The sequence below is a fragment of the Falco peregrinus genome, chromosome 2 (genome assembly GCF_023634155.1).
Source record: "Falco peregrinus isolate bFalPer1 chromosome 2, bFalPer1.pri, whole genome shotgun sequence".
Classification (NCBI taxonomy): Eukaryota; Metazoa; Chordata; class Aves; order Falconiformes; family Falconidae; genus Falco; species Falco peregrinus.
In genome coordinates this window covers 98200799-98227540 of record NC_073722.1, presented here as the reverse complement: position 1 = coordinate 98227540, position 26742 = coordinate 98200799, and the positions used below count along the sequence as shown (strand labels likewise).

The window sequence follows — 26742 nt, the reverse complement described above, 5'->3', positions numbered from 1 at the left end:
CTACTGCCCTTGTTTGTTTACTGTGGCTGGACAGAGGTCACAACAGAACACACTGCAAACTAGATGCTCTGCTTATATTCTATCTCACAACTACAGTTACTAGATCAATTTTCTTGCAAGTGACATTTGAGAGAATCCTCCCAGAGGACATCATGTATCTGGCCATATCGCACCATACATCAGCTCCACAGCTGAATGTATCTAAACAGTCGATTCTCAATGAAAGCATCTCCACACTAACTACTGAGTACACCCAACACAAAGCCCTTCTACACAATTCCTTCTAAACAACTCTTTTAAGGGCTTTCTGTACCTGGCAATTTGGCGAAGAGGTAGACACTCAGCCTCTCTCCAGCTCACTCTTTCCAACCTAGCAGGATACAAAGCCCTGGCTCACATGGCACAAAAACACCTGTCAGGAAGGGCTGGCTGAGAGGCAAAAGGCAAACAGCTACACTGTTCAGCTACTACTTCTGCAATTAGCCTGACGCAATTCACCCAACCTTCTCAGCCTCCTGACACCACGTGGAAGAGCCAGTAAGGAAAATACATCTGTTGATCAATTAAACTTTCTTCACTGACAATGGCTGATGTCTGGGGTGTACAGGATTTGCCAGCCGTGTTATCCAGTCCAGTCATGCTGCCAAGCTGCCTAGATACCCTGACTAATACCTTTGTACAGTAAAGGTACCGAAAACCAAGGAACCTAGACTTCCCTTAGAACTGCATCAAAGCACGCTCCTTGATGCATAAACTTCTGAAAGGGGAGTTGAAAGGTCAGGGGAATAACTAGAATCCACTTAGCACAGATGAAACCCACCGCTTAGCTACACATGAAATGGTGAAAAGCACTCACTAATGAAATACTCCAAGGGAACAGAGTAGACCCAACACAGTCCTTCCCACACTGAACTCAGACTTCACTAATGAATACATTACACCTGGGACTGTAAAAAGTAAACCCCAAGCTGAGTGAGCTTCTCATCTTGACTAACAGTTTCCAGTTACACCAGTCACAGATGGCAAACAGGATCACAAGAATAGCATTCAGCAGTGCTGAAACATTTTTACCAAGAACAGCAATACCTTTATACCAGGTACATGAGTACTGCAAGCTAGCCCAATCAAATGGAGATGATTGCCAGTAAGTATCAATGCTGTATTTTCACAGGATTACAAACAACACACCAACCCTCTCCCCATAGTTCATCCCATAAGCTGCGCACCTAGTAAAGAATTAGAAGGAACTGGCAGACGATCAAGCACTCAAGACACAAATGAGTAGAAGCCTGGTTCAAGAATCAGAGGTAGGTATACATAAAGATAAAATTTCTATTCCCCACACAACTGTTCCTATATATCACATGCAAGTAAAACAGCTACTCATCTGTATATAAGTTTCTGTAAGCAGCTACCAAATTATTTTAACTGTCATGTAGATTTTGACCTTCAGCTGGTGGCAGATAACTTGGCAGCATGGGATCGGACACCCATTTGTTTCTCTGGTCTTCACCTGCTTGCCCAATGCTCAGCTACAGGAAGTATCACTGCCCATGACCAAGTGCTCTCTCAGCACCAGGTTTCCACCATTACTGTGTGTGCCCCCAGTAAAAAGAGTTTTAAATGGCAGCTCACACAGGGATATTGAAGAGGAGAAAACAGATTCTACCAGAAGAGAAGAGAATGGAAGATGATAATTTCCAACCAAGGTTAACAAGATGAAGTGGAAGAGCAAAGCTCCAATTCTGAGCTGTTAGAAGTGATCTGTTAAGTCAGAGATACCCGTAAGAACACCAGTGATGAACAGGGAATGACGTGCTGCGTACCACTTGGATCCACTTCTCCCCCTTGACACTCTGCCTTCCACCATCCCATGTACCCAGCAGTATTCCCTAGTTGCTCACCAGCTGCTGGAAGACAGAATACCAACTCTGTGCAATCTTAAGGCGGGGGGGGAAGGGATGGAACAAAAGTGTGATGCAGAATTACTTTTTCATTAAAATGTGAAAAAACAGAGATCTGCGTGGGTACAAGTAAGGGCAGAACAGAGCCTTAAATATTTAGTCTTCTCTGAGGCTTTCATACTAATCATTTAAGACAGCCCAACAACTTAGAAAATCTATGGAATTAACCAAAGCCTTTCCATTAAGCTAGTACTAAGGATACAATCAGTTCCTCTACTGCCCTGACATCACAAAAAGCAACTCAGGCAGCAGCTAATAAATCTAAGCCCCTGTGATAGATTTCATCTTCCATGGGAAAAAAAAAAGCTGGAGAGGAAACTGAAAAATAAAAGAGGATCTGAGGAAAATCTATTCATTGATCAGGGGAACAAGAGTATTAAATTCAGCTGGCAAACAGCAGCCTGGCAAAGGACTCCTCAAGACCACTTCCCAGTGTACTGCGCAGCTTCGTCCTGTATTATATCAACTAACACCGTGAGAAGCGCAACAAGTTTCTATATGCACCCACCCAGTAGTGCAACAGTCAGACCTTTGAGATCCAATTTTTTGATTCATTCAAAATAGCACTTTCCTGAACAAATTGAGACTCAGATGCTAAAATTTCTCAATGCCAGAAATGTGTCAAATGACTAGCTCAGCTCTAATTGTTATATTGTAGTGAAAAAAATCCCCACGTTCTATTAACAGAAGAATTATCATAATTTTTGCTTTCTCACAAAGGGAAAGATGGTCACTTTATTTTCACTGATGTCTCCAAAAACCCACAGTGATCTCACATTTTAAAAAAATAATTTAGAAGCCATGAAAATAAGCAGCCTTTCCCCTATACTGCAGAGGATTACACATAAATTCAAGCACAATCTGTTGAAGAGTGGAAGGGGTTAAAATCTGTTAAGAATGAGAAAGAAAGCTAAAAAACACTACTGCAGTTGATGTTAAAAACACTAATTTCAGGTCATTTGTGCATTCAGAGGCATTCTGGTTTGAATTTCTTTGCTGAAACAAGATGTCTTCACTGATCATCAGAATGTGTATGCTACAGCATAATCAGCTTGTCCTGGGCACAAACTACCACACACTTCGTGGCTACCACGCAACTGAAGAAACGAGAGAATCTCAAGAGAGGAAGCAGCCAAACACATAACCTGACAGTTACTCAGAAACACTACTTTCAGTGTTGAAATTGGGATGAGGGATGGAAAAGAACAACAGCAGTTATGACCCCTGAGCAGTGTTCAGAGTATGAACACAACTGGGAAGAAACACACACGCTCGAAACAAAAAGCTTCACAGGGAATTAATGCTATCTAGTTGCTCTGTCATTGCATATAATCAAATAGATGTTATAATACTGAGACAGCATGTTATGGAGACAGCTGTAATTAGAGCTTGTTAAAGCTCTAACACAAAACGCTACAACATGGCAGTGTCATGATCATCTTCACTCTCAAGCTGTCCAACTGAGAAGGGAGGTTGTGCTTATATTAGCTTATATTAGCACACCACTTATCTAGTTTCTAAAAGCAGAATTAAAACCTTCTGCCATGTGCTGACACCTGGCTGCTGTCCAAACTCGTACTTCATTTAGTATTATCACTGAAAAATGGAAGGCTTAAGCAAACTGGAGGGAGATGAGAAGTAAAGGCAGTTGCCCATTACTGTCAGTTCATTCCACGTGCCCACTCCTACAGCCTTCAGGAGATAGGAATCCCTCAGAAATCACGTGACAAGAAAAATTAAGTTCACTAAATTGACCGATTTAAGCTATTGGTCCCCTTTATTTGTTCCCAAAACTTATCACAACATCAATTCTGTGCAATCAGCCTGGATGCAAATTAAGTATCAATGATGAATTTTCTGGGTCTGTAATACATGCTTTGTGCATAACCAACATGCCTACAATACATTTCCTGACTTCAGAAAAACAAGATGAGCATTTTCTGGAAACATGAGTCCCACACGTAGGCTTTGCATAAAGTTTCTACCATTGTTTCCCACCAGCTGACTCAAACAACACTACTCCAGGGCTACTCCTAGCACAAAAACAACCTGTGCAGCTCTGTCCCAGCTCCATCCAGTGATCCAAAGGAAATTGTTCACTCTGGGCTAGGCTTGAGTGCACTAGCTCAGCAACAGGTAAGAGTTTCTAGCTCCCTTTTTTTTCTTAACCACAGCGTATCTGTTTCATTGTTAAGTCCTCTTTTCCCCCGTTTTGCACATTACTGGGAATATAAAGCAGTAGAAGAATTATCATTTAATTAGTTAAAGTGAGCCTCCAGCAGCCCTTTTTTCCCACATTCCAGAAGTTCCTAGAACCTTGCCAGAGCCATCAGTGTTTTACATGCTAAGCACAAGTAGATGACAGAAACATGAATATGGCAATCTGTTCATCAATTTGCACGTATCCAATAAGGATAATATGAGGAAAGCTATGAACAAAGAATATACCAGTCAATAAAAGGCAAATAAAAGATCAAGCAGGCAGGGTCATGCATTTCAGCAAAGTTTCCTACCTGTTTATTAAGAGAGACAGCTTTTCAGAAACTTTTAGAGCAACAGGGTTTCTCATTTATTCAACATGAGCACAACTGAACTGCTAAAGACCTCTACCTGGAGGGAAGTATTTCTGCCGTAAGACCAAAAAAAAAATCCACCAAAACAACAAAAAAACCCACACACTTCCAAAGAAATGGAAAGAGCTTGAAAGGAGGAAAAGAGGTTAAGAAAAATACCATTTTAGTCTGTCATGAACAAATAATGGTCCTACACCAAGGGGAAGAAACCTGGAAACCTGTTCCACTCTCAGCTCTGCGCTACCTGACCTGCTGGATAACCTAGTCCATGAAGCTACCACGTTGCAGTGGCTGTTCCCATATCCTTAGAGATTCCAAACAGAGCAGGACCTGCAAAGTACCTACACCCCAACACATCTTTCCATCAGGAATGCCATTCATGGCGAAAGGAAGGATAATAATAGCCAGGATCTATGGTTTATCATTCTCCTGACACTCAGGAAGCAAGCCTGAAGTGCGCTCCTTTTATCCAATCCCACCCTTTCTCTCACTGATTCTGTCTAGTACACAGGGATAATTAAAGTATTTTACTACCTGACAACCCAGTGCTCCATGAGCTGCAAGACTATTGTACTTCTAAGGCATGCATATTCCAAAAGAAACGTGAAGAGAGCCATAGCAAAATATTCAGCAGCCATCTATATCAGCATTCCTAAAAATCAGGAAACACTCTGCAGGACTTCCCTTCCCCCCCTCCATTGATTTTTATATTAAAAACCAAATCCAGTCTCAAGCGAACAAAGGTAAGACCATGAACGTTCTAATTTTACTCTAAGCATTCAATTAGCTAGCGCATTTTAGCTGAAATTCCTGCTTAGTCACGCCTGACACAATCTAGTCTTTTAGGCAAACATTCCCTCCATTCTATGTGCTATGGCTGCCAGCCAGTTTTCAGTTGATGTACCCAGTGTTTTTCTGCTTGTATCCAAGCACAGCGAGATCTCTTAAACCTGCTCTCACACAGCAGTTTTATCCTTGCATATGCTCTCCATTTATAAACAAAGCATATGCATATTTATGTATAGGCAGGTCTAAATACGCGCACATTAATTTTAGAGATATCAAACAGAAAAATGTCAGATCCTCTAACTCAGGCTATGCTCAGGAAATACAACATCTGTATGTCCAGAAACAAATCCTTCTGCAAACAGCAAATGGACATTATTCTTCACTCTGGAATTAAAGCTTTGGTTTAGGTTGATTTAAACGAAAGGCTTTGTCTCTATGCAAAAATACTAATAGAAAAATACAGTAGTAATTTCCATTTAAATAAACCAAAACCAAACAATTTTCAAGGCTTCCACAAAAGGAAAGTGAAAATGAGGAACGGACCCAAATCTTCTGATTAGGTATCAGCCTCAGAAATTCTGTCACTGAAGATACTGCTCAGTAGTATCTCCTTCTCAGATAACTTCTTCGAAATCCACTGAGATCACAGACAAGATTTTTGTCAAACAAAAGCAGAAAAGACACCCAGTGTGTTTGACCACTAACTGATCACCGTTCTCACTACCACGTCCTGCCTAATTTAGCTAATTACTCAGTCTTGATATTAGGGCCAAAGGTGACTAACACGTTCAGAAAGAAAGGAGAAAAAAAAAAATAAATGTTCCTGTTACCTGCAACAGTGCTCTTTGGATGGTGGATGGCAAAGCGGCTTCCAAAAAAATCCTGCCACATCCATATAGACAGGTGGGAATTGGAAAGTAAGGGCAGAAGGTTTAAAAAGTCCAACTTACAACCCGCTCTCACTGATGCTGAGGTGAAGCTCTGGCTCTTGGCAGGTAGCAGGTAATTCCACTGGAGTCAAGAAAAGCTGGGGAAAACTTCTTGCCCCTTCAGGCCACCAGTAACCTCTTCTACTCCTGGTAGAATACAGCCATGCCTTGTCCTTCTCAATAATCGGGACAACCATTAGATCTCAGACCTCTTCCTATGCTATTCTTAGCTTTCTGATGCCTGAAGCTGCAAGCATAGTAAGTTTCCTTAGGTTGGAAGAGCACTGTGAATATCTCCAAATATTCAAATCTTTCTTCTCTTCTAAAAGCAGCAAGTCCCTTCCTCAATTGTGCCTGCTCAAGGTTTTCCAGAGAAGCAGCAGAATAGCTCCTGCTCTGGTAACTACCAATTGTTCCCCAAAATATGATTAATTTCTGAGTGATTGTTTTAAGATAGTTGGTCCATTGCCTCAGCTCTAATTACATTTCTCATGTCAATTAATTAAAATCATGGTAAATGAAATGCCAGTTTTTATTTAAGGTTTAGGGGGAAAAAAATCATGGGACACAATTAGATGTTACCAGACGTGATCTCAGCAGGTTTTCAATTATTCTATGTATAATAGGTCCCTAATTCAATACAAAGCTGTAATTAAGAATGTAATTAACTTGTGGCATTCTACTGATGTCATACACCACAAGAACACATAATGAGCTACAGTTTTTAGTGCAGAATCCTTAATGGATTGGTCTGTTTCATTGAGAATGAATTAAGTACATAAAAATAATTTACTATGGGAACTTGGCCAACATAATAGCCACATTTAAAAAACAAGCAAATTATAAAACAAGAGCAAATAAACTTTGTCCTGTCATGGCCAACCTGGCCAGAACCTGAATTTACACCTGGTACCTGTGGCATGGAATTGGTGCACTTACCTTCATAACTAGCAGAGAGGTCGCTGGCTGTAGCTACACAGCTCTTGCGAACAGGTCTAGGGACTGGTAAGAAGCACAGTGTGTTTGCAGATGTATCTACTTATAATCTGGATGTGGGCAGCCTGTCAGGATAGGAATACCAGAAAATTAAAACTGCCTGATGTTGTTTTGGTGATACATCAAGCTGTTCTATGCATCCGTAATGCATCCAATCTCTGTGCTATCACACCACTTACGAAACTTATGAAAAACCCTCTAGGTTACTTCTGCTTATTAAAGGAAAGATTGTGCTTCTGTAACAGACTGTACTGCTGCACTGTCTAAATCAAAGATTTTTTTGGTTTTTTAAATAGATGACATTTAAGGAGAAAAAAAGCAAGACTAAGTTTTCTGACAAAACCAGAACAAGTTCCTGAAACAAGCCATCAGAACTACAAATAACTGGTCTACGTTCACATAGTGGAAACAAAAAATCCTACAAAATATTTATTTTTCTTTCAAGTAATTTGTCTTGCAAGAACGATATGAGGAAAAGTGCCTGATTTATCAGCTAAGGAATCTCCTGCACTATAGTTAGCTAGTGATGAAAATATAACCATGTAAGGTACTGACAGGCACTCTAGGAAGTATCCAGGACCTCTATAACTATTGAATAGACTTCTCAGGTCTTTAAAAGAAGACACCTCTGTTTGTCTTAATATTTCCCTGTCTCTTGGAAAAAACATGAAGTCATTAATGGAGTGTCTTAGTACCCTATTTCTGCTACTTGCTGAAGGAAATTAACACTGACAATCAAATAACAAAGTTTTATTTTGTAAGCTAAGGAACTTCTTCATACAACACACAAAGCCATTCTCAAAACATTAACCACTACATTTATAAATATATATTTATTTATAAATATTATATTTGTATTTATAAATAGAGTCTTCCAACTCCACTCTAAATAGCTTCATTACCAGGAATATTACAAAGATCTTAAAGGAAGTCTGACTGCTTTCTTTGTAGGCACCTAGAAAAAAAGTTTAAACGCAGACCTAAAAAATGCATCAGATCAAGAACTGGGAGAGGTTCTTGTATTCTTCTTATCAATCACACAGGTCAGTACCATTCTTGACCTTGAACATGCTCAGCCTTTCCTGCATTGTGTTGAATTCTCATTCCCTGTCAGCTGCAAAGAACTTTTAGGGGATTCTATAGCATCTGAAATCTGAAAGGGCGGGGGGGGGGGGGGGGGGGGGCGCGGAGGAACATATATATACATTTCTTCTGCATGTAGTGTAACACAATGGCATGCAATAAAGAGGGAAATAATAAGTGTCTGCACAGATTAATTCCATTAAATCTATGCATTTAACTCAGGTTCTACTTCAGCACTTCCTACAATCAAGGCAGAAACAAGGATGCTTCCAGAGAAAGTCTGGAGTCCATTATCAGATGGACAAAATGACTATGCAGCATTGTCTTTCAGGCATGTAACTTTTCTTCTGAAATAAGGTAGCTCCTTAATAACACACCACAGTTAGTAACTGCGATCAGCTGAAAAGAATCTACTAACTGACCTGCTCAAAAATAACTAAGAATTATTACAGAACAGCAGTATTAATTGGACTTAGTAACTCCCAGCCACTGCACTGTACTACCTGCAAGTCCAATACCAAGGTCACTGACCTTGGCAAGATCAAGCCTTCAGCTGCAGCTTTGGCATCTATGTTGCCACAGGCTCCAATTTCATTCAATCCCAGCTTCCCAGGCTACACTCGTGAGAAGCCATTATCATTTTTATTGCAAGTTAGTAAAGTTACACAGGTAAGAGACAAAGTTTTATCATTTGTGTACAGTTTCTGCTGTTCTCTCTCACCAAAAAGCTACAGAGATCAATCTTACAAAAGCATTCCTAAACACTTTTGAAACAACCCTGAGCACATATAGCAAGTCATAAACATGGCCACTTGACTATTTTATAGGGGACATCACTTTGATTTTCTCTTTTTCATGCACACTGTTCAAGGACCCAATGAAAAGAAGCCAAAAAGTGACAGGTTCTTCCTCCCATGACCTCTGTGGTTGGTAAATTTCCAAAACATGCCCTGTACCAAGCTGGTTGCACTGTGAGTCCACCACCATCCCCTACACGTGTGCTAGGCATTCTAACATCCTTCCACTGAACTCTTCACTTCCATTTTCTTTCTGTTTCCTCACAACTTCATTCTCCTACGATGAGCTGCCACCTAGTAAAATAGAAACACACATTGGCCTATCCTACATCAGGACATTAATCACTTGAATGTTACTAATATAAAAATGTTCTTGAGCTCATCTACCCATGGAGATTTTTTTTCTCTAAGTAGTTATCACATACAGATATGTTCAAAAGTGACCTGAAAAATCTTTTACTTTTCTAAAACATCATTACAATAAACCTGATCCAGATGCTGTCTTTATACACTTTGCTAATGCTATCAGTTTTTAATCAAAATGGAACTGATTGAATTAATGTCCTTAATTAACAGTAAAGGTTCGTTGAATCACAAGATGACTCTTTCAGATCAAAGTGGCACAGAAAAAGTCTGAGTTCAAATCTATTCCCATGTATCCAGGGTCTTTCTTTAGGATTCTTACTCTTTTTCCACAGCTCAAGATGTTGGCACTTCATGAATCAATCTCAAAGGATATTAAAAGCAGCAGGAATAGCCTACAATGAGCCAGAAGGTTCCTTCACAAAAAAGAATGTTAAGTTTGCCAAGGAAAGCACTAAAAAAGTAATAAGGAAATCCAGACTTAAACTTAATTCATCCCCACATACATATGCATTAAGATACAGCCTTTAATGACATATTATTTCTTCCAGAGAACTTCTGCCTAAGGCTGACAGAATGGACAGCTGCTCACCATTTCTTTATCATTATGTATAACTCTATGTGTTAATTCAAGACACAAATATCCGAGTGTTGCACTAAATTATTAAAATTCTGATAAACTTTTTATGCAGCTTATCATGGTACTATACAGAACACTTCAGAAGTACATTTACTTACCCAACACTTTACTGGAACAGAATTTTCTGTATTTTTGAAGGGGAGAACTGCAACACAGCAAAATTAGTAGCTACTCTCAGAGGCATCTGCTAATACAGATGCCTAATTTAGAAAACCTGTGGCCTGATTTTCTGAAGAATACAATATTAGTTTATATTCTGAGCAAATCTCTTACTTATGTTAGGGACAGCTATAAAAAAAAGAAAGCATAACAAAAATCTATGCTTTTTTTGTTTTTTAAGCACAGCACTCTGTGGCAGGAACAAGAACAGAATATAATTTCCCAGAGTGTTACTAAACTCCTTTTTATCTTCCTATAATCTTTTCTTCTTCTACGAGATACAAGCTAACCTGCATACTTATTCAGCATCTTTGGCTAAAGCAAATAAAGATAAAGAAGGGATTCAGAAAATTGAATCCTGAATGCCAAGAAGTTTTGGAGAGGCAACATAAGATGCTTAGACTAAACCAGATATCCTCTGCCTATCTTACTTCTGTAGTTTGCATTTGCCTCATGAGGACAATCTTGTGGTCTTTGAAAGGCTATTAAAAATATGCTCTAGGATGCTGTCACCAATGCTGGATATCAAAAACAGTGACAGCCACAGAGGCTGTTTATACTCAAAAAATGCCAAAGGTCCTCTCTGTATAGATTCAGAAGTTAAACCCATGCTGAGCCTGTTACATCTACACACCTTCCAGCTTCTGTAACAAATGAAGCAGAAGTCCACAGACAATAACCTCCTTCAGTACAAAAACTGGGATTTTTTCCCAGGAAGCTATCCATCCTGTGTACAAAATGAGACAGCAGTCCCGTAGATAACCACCTGTTCCTTAACCCTTGTCATGCCCTGAGATTGCTTCCTCCTCCTTTTCTGCATGAAACAGAATAGAGGAAGGAGGCAGTCTGTGTAGCTCCACAACTTTTGCCGTGGAAACTGGGCCCATGATGGCTTATGACAGTTAAAGAGGAACATACCCAAGCAAATCCGTACACAGCTCTGCTTTCTGAGATGCAGCGTGCTCCATAAAGCCAAGATTCTCAGAATAATGCGGCTGCCACCCTCTCAATTCTGCATTAAGAACAGACTAAACCCAATTTTCAGACTTAGAAGTCTGGTAACTTTAAATAGATTTTTCATGGAATTAGACCAAAAGCTATATGGCTTCAAAAATATTTTTATCCCCTTTTTTATGGGCCTTTTTAATGCAGGGACATGTTTGCAGGAGTTATCTGCAGTCATGAATCTTACTTAGTAAAAATGAATGCTAGCATTCATACATAATCTTTCCTTCTGAAGTGATGATGAAGGAAAACATCATCTATCTTTGCCTCTAACAGTGAAAAATCACAGGATTTAACCCAGCCAGTGCTGCTCATGGAAATGATTCTAACTGGCTAGAACTCAGGATTTCTAGCTGGTTTTGTTCTCAGAAACAACTAAACCACTTCAGAGAAACTTTTCCAAATCAGTCTGAAAATATGCAGCATGGAAAACTTCAGCTAAAACTGTTACAGCTTGAGAAAAATCCCATTTTAAAAGGGTATTATAGTGAAAAGTGTTGAACATTTAATCTAGATGTGATTTTCTGATATACAGGTATCTGCCACTTTTTAATTAAAAAAATAGTTTTATCACAATTTTTTAACTGCCAATTCAGACCAAAAAATCCCCTCATTTTTACTGTACTTCCCCTACTTCTTTTTCAATGTAACACTGATCCATTAGGAAATATCACATATGCAATGAATTAGATGACAGACCTTTCATCTCAAACTGCTTTGAAATGCTGCTTAGTAAACCCACTGGAGTTTGTTTTTCCAATGAATAAAGAGTTCTTAAGTCTTCACATTATGAGTATACCATGTGGTTTGCATTTTCTGTTTCTTCAAAACAGTTTCCCAAAGCTCACACTGTTTGATTTCATTTTCAGTTAAGAGGAGCTAAAACCTGAAATGTGGTGAGACAAATTCAAAATTACAACGTATGGGGGGTGGGGTGTGTGTCATATTCACCCTGTACTCACGTAGAGTGCCATTTACTTTTGTGCCAGGTTAGTACAGAATTTAAATTTCAATATAAGCCCAAGTATATTTCTTCAAAGATGATCAGAAACTAACAAAACTGTAGGCTAACAACCCACAACTCACTTTGAAAGAGGTTGGAAGGCATACATCAGAGTAACAGCTTTGGATAACCAAAAATAAGAGCACAGGTAATAGAAAAGGGAGCTTTCCAGCTATGTCTCTTAGCATTTAATGCACAGAAACAGTAACTGATATGCTCCACTATTTTTCAAGTTTTGGGGATGTTTTTGTGTGCATCCAACTTCATTCACATACACCCAGATTCATCCCACATAACTGAGGCATCTATATATGGACCTTACTTGTCCAAGACTTTGATGATGGAAGAATAAATGGCCCTTTTGGAGTCAAAACATCACATCAATCTGCATTACCCTCTGAAAGCATTTCTTACTTGTCTGTGATCATAGGAACACACAGTAATTTAGGATCTTACATACTTAAGAGTATGAATCTGTGCAAATGGGATGGATTTCCATAAAGTGCTGGCCACTTTAGCTACAGGCCCATGCACTCTTTGAAAAATAAGCATATATGGGTTAAATTAATCTCATCTTTACCTGCAATACTATAGTATCAACATCTACGTATAGATAAGCTGTTGTTCCCACCATGGTCAAAGATATAGACAACACTTTCAGTTGAAACCCAGAGAGCAAAGCACCTCACGCTGAAGCAGACACCTAGGTTTGGTCAGATGAATCACCCTCCTGAACACCAAAGACCATTAACTAGATCACCAGGAACAATAACTGCAGCAATGATATTGACACTCCAAAATTAAATGAGTTTTTAGCCCCAAACACCAGTCAGAATTAAACCATCCAAACTCTGTAGTCTACTAACGAAAATATTGTCCTTTCCATACCCCCTCCCAACTTCCCTATCACTCAGCGGTTTCACATGGAGAGAATACTAACATTCAGGAGCACTCAGCACTAGAGGAAAACAGAAACCACTACACAAACTATTATTTGATAAATCCATAGATGATAGGAACCACTGCTATGCTGATAAAACTTTGGACAAGTCTTCCACTAAAACATCCGAGCTTCCCCCTCTGCCTCTGGAAACTGTGCAGGGCTACTGCAAGACACAGGGCAGAATGACTGAAAACTCTGGTTACATACTGTGTTAGTTTTTACCCCTAAAGAAATAAGTAACCAATGATAAATAAATTTTAAATGCTTCTACCTGTAACAGCCAAATAATCTGCATTAAATGTGCTTTAAATTATTTGTACACATCTCAGTCCATGAATTGTTTTAAACATCTTCCCATAAAGGATGCTGAAATAGAACTATTTGAACTGCAGCTATGACTTTATAAACATAGACTAATTAGCAGGAGAGAGACACATTTCCAAAATCACTTCAGCTCTGACAAGGTCTAGCAGTGCCAAATTGTATCTTACATCCTGAACTAGCTCCCCTCTTCCAGCAAAGGAATATGTAAATGCTGTAAAGAAGAATTCACACAAAACAATTATTTGCCTGCAAATAGCACTCCGAATGCCATCTTCAAATCGGTTTCCCTTCATAGGAAGGGAAATTGCATGGCAGGCTGAAAACATTTTACCAATGGACCATGAATTGTTAGATATATATATATATACACACATACACAGAGCAATATATATGTAGGTTGAAATCTGGATGAATGGGAAGACTCCTACTGAAATAAGTAGAACCAGGATTTCACTTGCCATACACAGGGCATGACAGAGTGCCCATGGAGCAGAATTTGTTTTATTACAAAAAAGCTAGAACTTGATCAGCTAACAGCTTATGCCAGAGTCTTGGCAGTTATTCATGTATAGGTTCCAACACTGAAATCTAATCTTTAATTTCAGAAGAGTCCAAGTCATAATGAACTACAAAGTCAAGAGAAACTAGTAAATATGGCAACCCAAGGCTTCAATTTGACATACTCTTATTAAATGATAAATGAAGACAGTAGATACAGGAGCCACAAAGTACAAAAATGGTCAAAACATTCCTAATGTTTAAGTGGGTTTGGGCCACTGTTAGTTTGATTCAACATACAGAGCTGAGAGATCTATTTCAGGGTCTAGATCAGGATCCATAATTTTACAGGCACTCAGCACTGTAGATTAACTCAACTTTACATATCTGTGCTACTGACAGAAGTGGATCCTTTTCCTCTCCCCAAATAAAACAAGAACTAATCAATATAAGTAATCTTCAAATAAACTATTTGCGTTTTATGACTTTCCTGAACAGTACTGCCTAAAGGCATGATTTTTACCTCAAACCTGTTCTGACACTACTGCATTACATGAACGTGTTTAAATGTCATCTGATGATTCCTATTAAAGTGCCACAGTTTCATCACTATAGCTAATTTAATTCTAAATTAATTTTCAAAACCAAGACTAAAGTTCAATGGAAGCCTGAAGCTTTGAGGACTTGCAAAGCTTTGAGCCTGAAATACAGCAGTATCCAACTTTAATTAATGAAACAGCCAAAGCAACACCATGCATCTATGGTTCTTTGAATAAGTGTATAATATTATAAAGTAAGACCTTCCAGACAGACGGCACTATAGGTGTTTCCAGACCAGCATTTGTCTTTCAAGACCAGTCAGCACCCTTCTTTCATCTCCAGACTGCTCGTGACATTCCAAAGGAAAAAAGAGAATATACTAATTCCATTATGTCACACACAATTGGAAAAATTCCTTCTACTAGTTTGCTGACTTTTCAAAGCACAACACATTAGCTTATGGAATCAATATGAAAATATGACTAATGAGCACCTGCAGTGAATTGCTGAGTACCATCATGTGAAACTGATCTTGTATCAGAGTGTTTTTTCCCTGGGTAAAAATGAAACAGTAATTCACATTACTATCTAATGAGTTGCAGATATTATTGTAAAAAGAACTTGCAGTTTTACCCCAAAGAAGAAAATATTTTTTTCTACCTGCATTATGATAAAAAAAGATAATCAAGTGCTATAGTCATTCCCATTTTACATATGAACAAATTAAATCTGAGAGGTTACCTAAGCATTCACATCTGCACATACAGCTGGCGAATTAAAGACAACAGGAAACCCTACTTACAATTTCTTGCTTTTCCCATTAAAAAAATCCCTTTTCTCACTGAGCTGGAATGACACAAAGGCATGCTAAACAAATACATGGAAAGAGAGTTCCCTATTTCTGAATTCTTTTAATAGATTTCCTTCTGAAATTGTCAATGGGATGATTGTGAACAACAGAAGCACAAAGGCATTTTAAACAGTATGAGCTCAACAGCATCTCTCATAAAAGACTGTCATCTTGAGTACCCATAAAAGATGGAAAATGTAACAATTATTCACCCTGACAAATAAAACACAATTTATTATTTTTAATAGTAAGCTAAAAGACTTAAGATTCAAAGATATACAACAAAGACATACCAGCACAAAGAGACCCAGTCAAGAATAATCACAAACTCATGTAATGTCACATCAGTTTTTCCAAAAGGCATAGGCTTTACACTTACATGAGGCACGTGCAGCTCCCTTTGGCTATCAGTGCCAAAGCACGTCACCTAGAAATTCACTGAACAAGGATTTTATAGCCAAGACACTGTCTCCAGAAAATGTGGGGCCTTCTCTAATTGTGCTATCCATATACTGTATGACTCGGGTCCAAATCCCAAACTACAACTACAAAGAGAAACAACTTTTGCATCTAAACAGTTCAATACTGAAAACCTGAAGCTGTAAAACACATGATCAGGTTTCAGAATACCCACCAGAAGAGCAAAGCAGACAAGAAAGAAATTCTAAATTAAACTCATCATTTAAAATGCAGGAACATGAGGAATGACAATGTAAATTTACTAGGAAGCATGAAAGAAGTGTAATACAAATTGTTGCCCTGCAAGTTTTTACATAAATCTGGTACAAGACTGAAACCCTCATGGGTTTTCAGGCTAATGCTATTCACAAGCAGGTGTCCACCCTCACTACAGGTGGACAAATTCAATCTCCCTCTTCCCTGATGTTAATTTTCGCTGATCAGAACAGGTACTGAGAAGTCAATACTATATTACCTTCTCCACAGTAGTTATTTATTATATTTACTACTGTTTATTCCATGCCAGCAGAGTGATAGGTCATTTGATTCTACCGAGGAAAAACAAACATTCTGGCTCCTTCTACAGAGGCATGAAATTAAAAAGATAAAAACAGCACATCAGTAGTGCAAAAATGAATCATGTTTGAAAGAATAAAGATGGATAAAGCGTAATTACTATCTTGACCAGCATATACACACCACCAAGCAAGCAAACACTGAACATGAGTGTATGGAAGAAACACGCTGTAATAGCGCAGTAAACACAGGCCACAGGTCAGTTGAGCCAGTGAAACCTAACACAGGTGAAGAAAATAAATAAATAAATAAATAAATAAATAAATAGAATCAGAAAACAGTTGGCCCTGACTCCATACCCACAGATGGCAACAGGAAGGTTCTACCTGGTTACAACAGGCACTGGAGCAGGAGCCATTACAACAGGCTTGTGCCCCACCTGTCCAACTCTGTTCCTTCTCCATATGCAACACATCACTACTACAGGAATGCATTCTGCATCCCAGGCTCTGACAAAAAAAAACCCAACAAACTGTACCCTCCAGCTATGTACTTCTATATCCATATTGTTCCAGCCTGAATCCTTTTTTCCATCAACATGACTGAAATTCATATATGCTCCCCAACATACTTCTGCTCATTTTGTCACTCCAGCTCTATCCCTGGCTTTCCGAGATGTTCCCTTACACAACCTTGATCTTCCTTCAAAGTTTCTCTCCCAAGGTTCTTGCCTTCCTATAAACCCCCATCCTCATTTTTTCCACCACACCACCTTCTATAGTCACTCTTCCCCCGATTAGTCTTCTTCCTCCTTACCCAGAAAGCCTGACTCCCCCTCCCACCCATCCCTGTCCTTGCCAGTGTCCAGACCACACTGTCCTGCACCATTCTCCTTTTGCCCATTTCATTTCCCACCTTAAGCTCCAGCTTTGTCTTTTCTTTATTCCAATTACGCAGTTTCCTCTTCCAGAGATCTCCCCCGCAGCTAGGAAAGAGGATGGAGCATAGAAAGCACCAGGATGGACACTGCCCCTGCCCACAGCTCTTACACTTTGCCCAGGTCAGACATCCACAAGGGAAGCAGAGCTCACCCTGACATGGCATATGCCCAGCACATAGCAATTTTCATAGAATTTAGCTGTAAGGACACATCAAATTTTTCCTTGTCATAAGCAAATTCATTCTTTCAAATGTTGCTGCGTTGACATCCCATCAAATCAACCGTGGACTCTTTCCTCAGCAATCTCACAAGTCTCCTCCTGGCAAGTTTCATCGGGGTATCAGTGCTTCCTAAAAACAGGTCAGCAACTATTTTTAAACAAAAGGAAAACCGCAGCCCCCCACCCCCATCCCACCATCCCTCCCCCAACTCTCTTCTTGTAAACCACTGAACTCTTGGCTGAAGTTCTGGAAAATAAAAAAATGTATTCAATCTGAGGCAGATGCTTGGCATGGAATATTTTAGCTGAAACAGTTAACGGTTGAAAAATTTATAAGAAACTAAAACCAAACTCTTTTAATGGCAATTCTAATATGAAGAAGTGTTACCACTCCTGTTTGTAGTAATAGTGCAAGAAAGTTGGGAGGTTGAGCTTTTTTATGTTGGAGGTGGGGTGGGGTGGTGGTATGTATTTGGTTTGGTTTGAGTTAATGAAGATAGTTTAATCGTAAGCATCAAAAAGTACATTTTTACCTGCATGAGGAAATGGTGATGCATTAATGTAAGCCTCACTTTATTTGTTCAAAATGATACAGAATCAGCAAAATGAGAAAAAATACCCAATACAGAAATCAAAGCTGCATCATTTACCAAGTGCCCCTCATATTCTCTAACCTCTCAGTGTTTAATATCCTGCATTGGACATACAATGTAAGCAACTCCTGTAACAATCTCTCTCTTTTTAATTTTTACTAGAGTGTCCCACAAACAAATTAAAGCCATACCACTGCAAGTGCTAGGCTGCAGTACTGCACTTGTCTAAGCTGTACCCTCCCCCATTAGGCCCATCCTCTTTTCTGCTTATACAAGCAGTAAATTGATCCCAAGGTGATACAAACTTATCCTTTATTAAAAAAAAAAAAAAAAGAAAGAATATTTTATATGCTTTATCTCCCTGAAGCAGCTTACAGAGGAATTAGAGGCATGCTGGAGTTGGCACAGAAAAAGGGTTGTTCAGTTTGGGAGAGGGCAGAAACCTGGCAGCATCAATTTACATTGGCTCAAGCTGGTAAGGAACTGCACCCTCAGGCAATACAACTGGTTGGAAAATGGAATTTCACAAGGACAGAAACTAACATTTTGAAATTTACTTTCATTCTCAGTCAGAAGAAAACAAAATTAAATTGTTACATAAAGTTAAAATGCTTTTCAAAAGTCATTTGGAATGATAAATCTTTTCATAGCAGTTACAAAGAGCTGGTTCATTTTTGTAATATCAGAGCAGTATTATAGACAAATATTAATGATTTGCTCTATACAATATCTACACTATAATCAGTTTATTTGAATACATCTAGTAAAAGTCAAAATGATAATTTTATGTGAAATAGTTAAATAATAAATTATCTAAGTTTTAGATTTAAGCACAAATTTCCACATAAATTGTTTTGTAAATTATATCAGTTTCAAAAATATTTTCAAACTAACTGCTCAGTTGAGAACTTATCAAGCAGAAAAACATAGCAATTACAGGAGTAATACAACATTAGATATATTGGTGGATATATTTCAACATCTATACTCGGTGACTGCATGTTGGAGTTAATGAGCAGAATCTAGTGGAGCAACCCCTCTATTGCATCAGTATCATGGGATATCAGCTCACCTTTTGTTTACTTAAGATTTCCTCTTCATGCACAGAGAAACTGACTTTTAGATGTGCTCAGGAGATCAGTAAATCTTTTCTTCCATCGAAAGCATAAACTTTATTCAAAGTCTCTTTTCATTATTAAGCAAGCTTCCCCCCTTTTACATTCTTATTTAACTTTGAAGTTTTCATACAAATGTCAAATTCCTAGCCACTGTTGTGGGGCTTAGTGTTTGCTTCATAGTATTGAAAAGGGCAATTCACTCACAGTCTCCCCTTGCAGCAGGTTTGTGTTTCCTGATCTTAAAGAAGAACATACAACTAAAAGCATCAAATGCAGAAATTCTGGTAGCAACAGACATGAATGTGTTTATGCTAAAAAAATTTTAAAATTTCACAGCATCCTGCTACAAAACTATAGAAACTTTATAACAACTGTAGAAGAAAATGAAAAACATTACGTGAGAAGGAACAACCACCAAAAAGGCGTTTGATCTTACACGACACTTGTAACACTAGTGGATGGCAAAATCAGATTGAATACTTACTGCAGTATATAATAAAAGAAGTATCTACTTAAGGAGACTTGTCTAGCTCTTTAAATCTGTCAAGCTACTAGAACTGTACAGTTGCAAGAAAATGCTTTTGATAATGACAGTGGAACTACTATTAGTATGACATGTGTTATTCAAGCAAAAGAAGTGCCAGAAAAGGTTGTCTCCAAGCACAAAGTTACTCACCCAAGATGTCAGTGATGCAATAGTAAGACATTAGCACATTTCTTAAGTGTGGTGGCAAAGAACCACTTAGTCAAAATGTACTTCCCGAAAGAAAAGTTTGCCTCATTGACCGGTGCTGCGAAGATGCCTGTAATTTTAGTGATGGGGATGACACTTTGTTTATGGAATTCAAGCTCAACAGATTAACATGCTTTAGAATAGCAAATAAAATAGAAGAGTCGACTCACTGGGCCATTTCACTAGATATAGTTGAAAAGAAAAATGGTGACCTGAGGCTGTGTATTGACCCCCAAAACTGTGAACAAATAGCAAATGGAAATACTCTCTCTTTATCTAACTAGAACAGACACAGGCACTAGTGGACTGAAATTATTACCAAAGCTAGATGCATCCGCAGGCTTTTACCAGATACCTCTAAGTGAGGAGACTGCAGAAGCTATGAACTTTCAATGCACCATTTGTCCGTCCCTGTTTCAAAGGGGTCACATCTGTCACTAGAGCCTGAGCCAGTCCACAGAACACAAAACAGTACAACTGCTTGAAGAGCTGAACACTGTGAAACTGTTTTGCCAGGGTACTGCGTCTGTAAGGAAGACTGAATAAAATCTAAAGGACTCAGGCCTGTAAGAGCAAGTCAGGACAAGAGTCTGAACTAGACAAAAGCAAGTTTTCTGGCCAGAAAGTTATTGCTTATCACTATGAAGGACAGATCACTCAAATTTCAGCCAAACACCTTAAATTCACGCCCTACAGCATCACAACATACTACCTGTATTTGTATCACCGTAGTGTTTAGACTGTAAGCAAATAAAAAGGTCCCACTGGACAAACCAGCATCAAGTCTTTCACCATCAAAATGGCAATCAGTAGATAAGAGACAGGGAGAGAAAGGAGGAAATGACTGATCCAGACAGCAAGACAGAATTATTCCTGACAGTAGAGGCTAGGTCTGATTCCTGCTACACAGCTTTCCTTTCACTAAATCCACTTTCCTCTTTGGTATCAAACCTACCTAGCATACAGTAAATGTCTCCTTCAAACTGATGGACAAGTATTATTTTAAGTCACCCACAATATGCATTCTCTTTCTCTTACATCCTAAGTTTAGCTTTTTAACATCTGTATTAAATGACTTTCAATTACTGTCTTTAAACACTTCAGTACTCCAACTTGTCGCCATTTTACTTTTACATCTTTTATCGTAAAATCCTTTTTGTCTCTCTCAAAATAGCTAAGACACATCTAGTGCAGCCTGCCAGATGTGAACTACTGCCAAAATCTCAGTGTGGCAGCACATGAAATCAAAGGGTTTACACCAAAGCCTTGGAGAAACCTGGGATTCAGCACAACAAAGCTCTGACTCCTCTTCAATGACGTGATCATACTCTGAAGATTTCCAACTTCCATGTATTTATTTGTCTCTCGACTAGCTGCCTTAAAGTAGGCATGACCTTAACCACAGTTACGGACAACAGCTCAGATTTACTGTAGATGGGCATTACCTTGAAAACTCTATGCAGGAAAGTTTGTATACCAACACTTCTAGCAAGTTTGCCGTTACTCATAGAATTTCTAGCCATTCCTTATAAGCCACCTTTCCAGTGGTGCTGAACTACTGCTTCGTCAGTAGTTTAAAAAGAAAAACGCAGAACAGAACCCACATTCTCAATAAAATCCCCATGCTTTCACCTCAATGAACAGTTTGTCAATACTCACGAGTATTTAGCCGTTTAAGATAACATAATGGTGTGCTGTTTATTATTTCGTTTCATACAAATATTTAGTTCCCCAATTCAAGAGCCATTTATGGACAGCCATATAATGGAGACATTTATGCATTAGAAAAGCAATTACAGGTATGACATTATATATCATACAGTCACATTTAGAAGTGTGCTTCAACAGACATTTATAATACAGCTACTGGCTATTTTACTTTATAAGTACAGCGTCTAATAAACTTTAAGATTTATCACCAAATATGAAAACAAAGTAAATTAGAATATTAATAGCACTATCTCCATTTTGAAAGCGTTATATCCGAAAGAGAAATTAGCCACTTAAACTCCACACAGTTATAATTTAACATAATGCAAGTCCCTGCTGTGTTCTTCACTAGCACTAATGCGATGAAATTTAAAAAAAAAGAAAATTTAGGAAGTTTTCCATAACACTAGAGCATGCTGTGCTGCTGAACTTTCAAAGATATAAAAAAAAATTCACTGCTTGAATAATTTAAAATTATAATGAAACAATAATCAAAATAAAGAGACTCTATCAGTTTCCACGCCAGTATAACTAAACCAAGGAATTATACCACAATTGTGTCGTAAAGAAGAGCAGAACAAAAGCAGGTACTATACCAAGCTATGGATGCACAACTGTTTGCATTTGTTTTCAAACACTTAAGTACCTAAAATTCTGGTATCTCCATGCGCCTTTAACATCTGCTCATTTCAGTACTTTCTTGCCCATATGTATTTCTTACGCAAACAAATCAATCCTCTACCTGTGCATCCTTAAACTCTCTTTTAGGACTTCATTAGATTCTGTGCTTCCAGTTTCTAGGATTCTTGTTCTAGTTCACAGCTACTACAAAACTGAGGTTTCCCAGTTATCTATGCATTATACAATAAAGTAAATCTGTACACTTGTGTTCACATTTATGCTCTGATTCAAGAAAACAATTAATAAAAATTAAAAAAAACAACAAACCCCACCTTACATCAAGCTCATGAATACCTCCTATTGCCTATAAAGAGGCTTAAGCACATGCATTAGCACTTTGCTGAAAAGAGGTCATTTCCCGAAAGGAACATATATACACTCGAGATTTACTTATGTAAATATGATTTCATACACATTCTCTCCACCTAGGGAACAGGCATCCAATAATTGCTACGTAAAACATGTGCTTGTACCTAAATGCAAGAGCACTTTTGCATGCTGACTTTTTATACATCCTGGTCTGACTAGAGGCATGGCTTAAATTAAATGCCAAGCTTCTTTCTTGAGATTGAATGAATTAACATTATTGGCCAGATAATAACTACAGCATAATGGCACACAGTGAAGCCTAAGGCAACATTTCAGGAGAATTTTCTTAGAAATTCAGGCCTGATAAGAGATGTTAATGAGTTCGGAGAAGTAAATATAGCTCTTTAAATAGCAAATGACAACTTGTCTATAATAGTAAGTTTCTCAGCACATTTACAAACGTTTTTGCTTGCAAGCTATAAAGTGACTTTCATTTAGTTGGACTTTAGCTCTCAAGAACAATCACTATCCTAACACGCCAACAAAAAGAGTGCAAATACACAAGGGGAGCGCAAATGAAATGCTTGTTAGGGCCTCACAAGGAAACTATACAAACACCTTATTTAATAAGTTTAATTAACCGGCTCTTTTCTAAATCTTACTGTGCCTAGCAATGCTGAGAGGCAAATTCCCTGCTCAGAAGCTCTGCTTTTCTTCCCTGAAGGAAAGTTATATTTTCTCTTTTATTCTCAAAGAGCATAGCCCAGACACCCCCAGCAGCTGCTGCTAGTAGCAGCTAGCTGTGGCACCACCGCTGACTTTTTTTTACAGCATGGCCAAGTCAACACTGACCCACGTTCCAGCAGAGAGAAATGGCTTAACAAGGTTGGGTTGTTCATAACCTCTTGCTGTAGCACTTTTCCCACCCTTAAGCAGCAGCATATCCTACATATTTCTCTTATTATTCTCAGACAGAGAATGCCCATATATCAGTGCCTCACTCAATATACTAAACCTAATGCAAGCGCTTATTGGAGAAGATGCATTTTTGACTGTCAAAGCTGTGTGGCAGAAAAGACGCTGCCCCAGAAAAATGCCAGAGCCCTCTTTACAAGTCTTAATCTCGAGCGGTCTCTGAAGGTGAACGCAAGGCTAATATAATTCACACCTCCAGGACGCAGCAATCAAAACAGAAAAGTGTATTTTAGATTCTTCACATTAGCACTTTCAGAGCACGTTGAGTCACTAGGATGTCCATTAATTTTAATGTAGTGTATTAAAATGACCAGCATTAAGAGGCCATGCAATTTTCTGCCAAGTACTTTGTTTTCCCTACCAACCAGGGTGGGAGAAGTCCCTTTATGAATGACTACTGCTTCTGCCCCTGATTCACTCTTGAGATCCTTCTGTATATCTCACAGCTGCCTCTACAACCAACTACTCCGGGAGAGAGGCTGGCAGGACCGGACCAAACTAAACAATGAAGAGTCTTTTGTTAGTAATCTTCTTACGACAAACAGCATCACTAATACCAACAGGATAAAAGACAGATTATTTTTTTCCCCCCCCTAGGGATGGCAACAACAGCAGGAACTGCAGAGTGTAACAAGTTTCCACCCCTCCAAAGGGAGAGAAGGGTATGTTTTCAGAAAATACCCCCAACTATCATGGTCTGAGCAAGAAAACAAGAAGTGTCGATACACGGCAGTCGCCTGCTATTCTGCACAGAAATTCTTCTCTGGATCATGCACGATCTGCATCCCTCAATCACTTCACAGAATATTTGCCTTTGTCAGAGGGGCTCTGTGATCACAGAAGTTCAGTGATGAGAAAAAACAGCAGATAGTTCAAATGACCTCTCTGCTAAGACAAACCTGTTCCTCAGCCGTCCCTTTAATCAAGATAATAAGCACCCTGTCCAGTCCAGGTAACTGGGCTTCTAGTCAGTCCCTGGAGCTACCATCGCAGGACTCCAACGCAATTTGAAGGACGCTATTCCTGAGCACTGTCATGTGCTCCTGGTGCCCATTACAGCTCCCAGCGCTCCCCATGTCCTGCTCCAAGCTGGGGCTAGGACCCCCTCACCCACAGAAAAGATCCCTTAAGATGCATTTGTAAATAGCATCGTCGTTGAGACTGGAAGAAGGGAAACTTTCCCTGTTTCTCATTTCAGCCAAATGAAAGCCGGCAAGGTTTCCTACCGTTCAAATCAACGGGAGGAAAAAAAAGGGGTGGGGGGGGTGCAAATTGTACAGCAGCAGAGGCAGGATTTAAAGGAAAAGAAAAGGCAAGGGGGAAAGAGGGAGGAAGGAGCGATTTAGTTCACACGCCGCTACGGTGGGAAACAAGCCGCTGGCTTAGGAAGGAGTTCGAGCCTCCGCCGAGCAGCTGCCACCCGCCCGACGCAGCCCGTCCGCGATCAACTGGTGACTCCGCTGCGCGCCCCGGCGCAGCCCCGCCACTGCCCCCTCCCGCAGCCCCGCCGGCGACAAGTGCCGCCCCGCTTACCTCCGCAGAGCAGCGCTCCCAGGAGCAGCCGGGCCGCCGGGCAGCGGGGCCCGCCGCCGCGGGCAGCCCCCGCCATGCCGAGGAGCCGGGTACGCGTCCCGGGCGCGGCTCCGGGGGGCTCCGCCGCCGCCGCTAGCTCTCCCCGCCCGCCGCCCGCTGCGGGCACGCCATCGCCCGGCCCCGCACGCACACCTCGCTCCGCAGCGCCCTCAGCCCCGCCGCGGGCTGCCGCCCATGCCGGCCCCGGCTCTTTCCCTCGGCCCCGCACGCCCGCCGGCCCCTCCGCGCCCTGCCCTAGCGCCGGCGGGGGCGGCCCGGCGGGGCAGCGCCCATGGCGGGCTGAGCCTGACGGGCGCCCCGGCACCGCCGCGCTCCCCGGGCAAAACTTTCCAAGCGGGCGAGCGAAGGGCGGGGAGGGCCCGGGAGCCGGCGGGGCTGCGTCGCTCCCCGGCCGCTGGCTCCCCCGCTACACCCGAGCGCCCTCCGCTGCAGCTGCAGCCGGCTCCGCTTCCCGTGCCTTTATCTCGGGGCCGGCGGCGGCAGCGCGCACACACACTTTTCCCTCAGAGGAGGGCGGAGAGGGAGGGGGAGGGAGGGGGGGACCGCTGAGCTCGAGCCGGCGGCCGTTGGCGCTGGCGGTGGGGGCGGGGGGAGCCCTACCTACGGCCGCCCTCCGCGCGGGCGGGAGGCGCTGAGGGGGCGCAGAGCGGCGGGCAGCGGCTGAGGGGAGGGCTGCCCGGTGCCGGCGGAGGAGCGCGGCCCGGGGTCGGCTGAGCCCCCCCGGCCCCGCCGCGGCGGGAGGAAGGGCGGCTGAGGTGAGGCGGCCGCTCAGAGTGCCGGGGCTGCCCGGGAGGAGGGAGTTTTGCCGAGCCGAGGTGGCCGGAGAGGGGCAGCCCGGGCGCGGGAAGGAGGGCAGGGAGGGTCCTCGCTGCCCTGAGGGGCCGCCGCCGGCCGCGCCGCCCCGCGTCTGCCTTCCTGCTTTCTCAAGTCCTGCTGTAAAGCGACATCTATTAAGTACAGAAAACCAAAAGAAAAGAGCCTTACCCAAACACGAAGCTTTACTATGCGCACGTGCTTCCCTCCAGAGAGAGGGAAGCCCACTGCAAACCCTAAAATGGAAGAAAACCACTTGACCCACCTGTATTTCACCCAGTTCCAGCCCCGTTATCGCCTCCTCACCCTCTTGTTTTTCCCCTTTTGTATGCACACTTCCTCAGTTTCATCTAAACCTAATGCACAGCCCATATTTTTAGTCCTATTCATTTAATTTGGTGCTTTCACCTGGTTATCCTGTATAATTTCAGCTGGCATCTCTTACTCCTTCTTGTGGCAAAAATTGTGAATATTCGTGGCCCAGCAGTAAACATACTTTTAATAATCTTTGGTGCAGCTGTGGCATACAGCAAGCAAGGTGCAGTTTAGTAAGAAGTATTTTAGTATTGGAAGAATTTTAGTGTAAGAAGTACTGAGTGCAGAAATCACCTAAGCAGGAAACCGCC

At 40.7% G+C, this 26742-nt stretch overlaps 1 protein-coding gene across 1 annotated transcript in view; it reads right to left on the bottom strand.

Annotated features, from left to right (window-relative positions):
• TMEM132C (transmembrane protein 132C) overlaps positions 1-25774 on the bottom strand; it is a 221495-nt gene extending 195721 nt beyond the window's left edge. The window contains exon 1 of the mRNA XM_055797587.1: positions 25244-25774. Coding sequence (XP_055653562.1) covers positions 25244-25319 — 76 coding nt within the window. The 5' untranslated portion in view covers positions 25320-25774. The remainder of the gene's footprint in view (positions 1-25243) is intronic.
• Between the last annotated feature and the right edge of the window lie 968 nt (positions 25775-26742).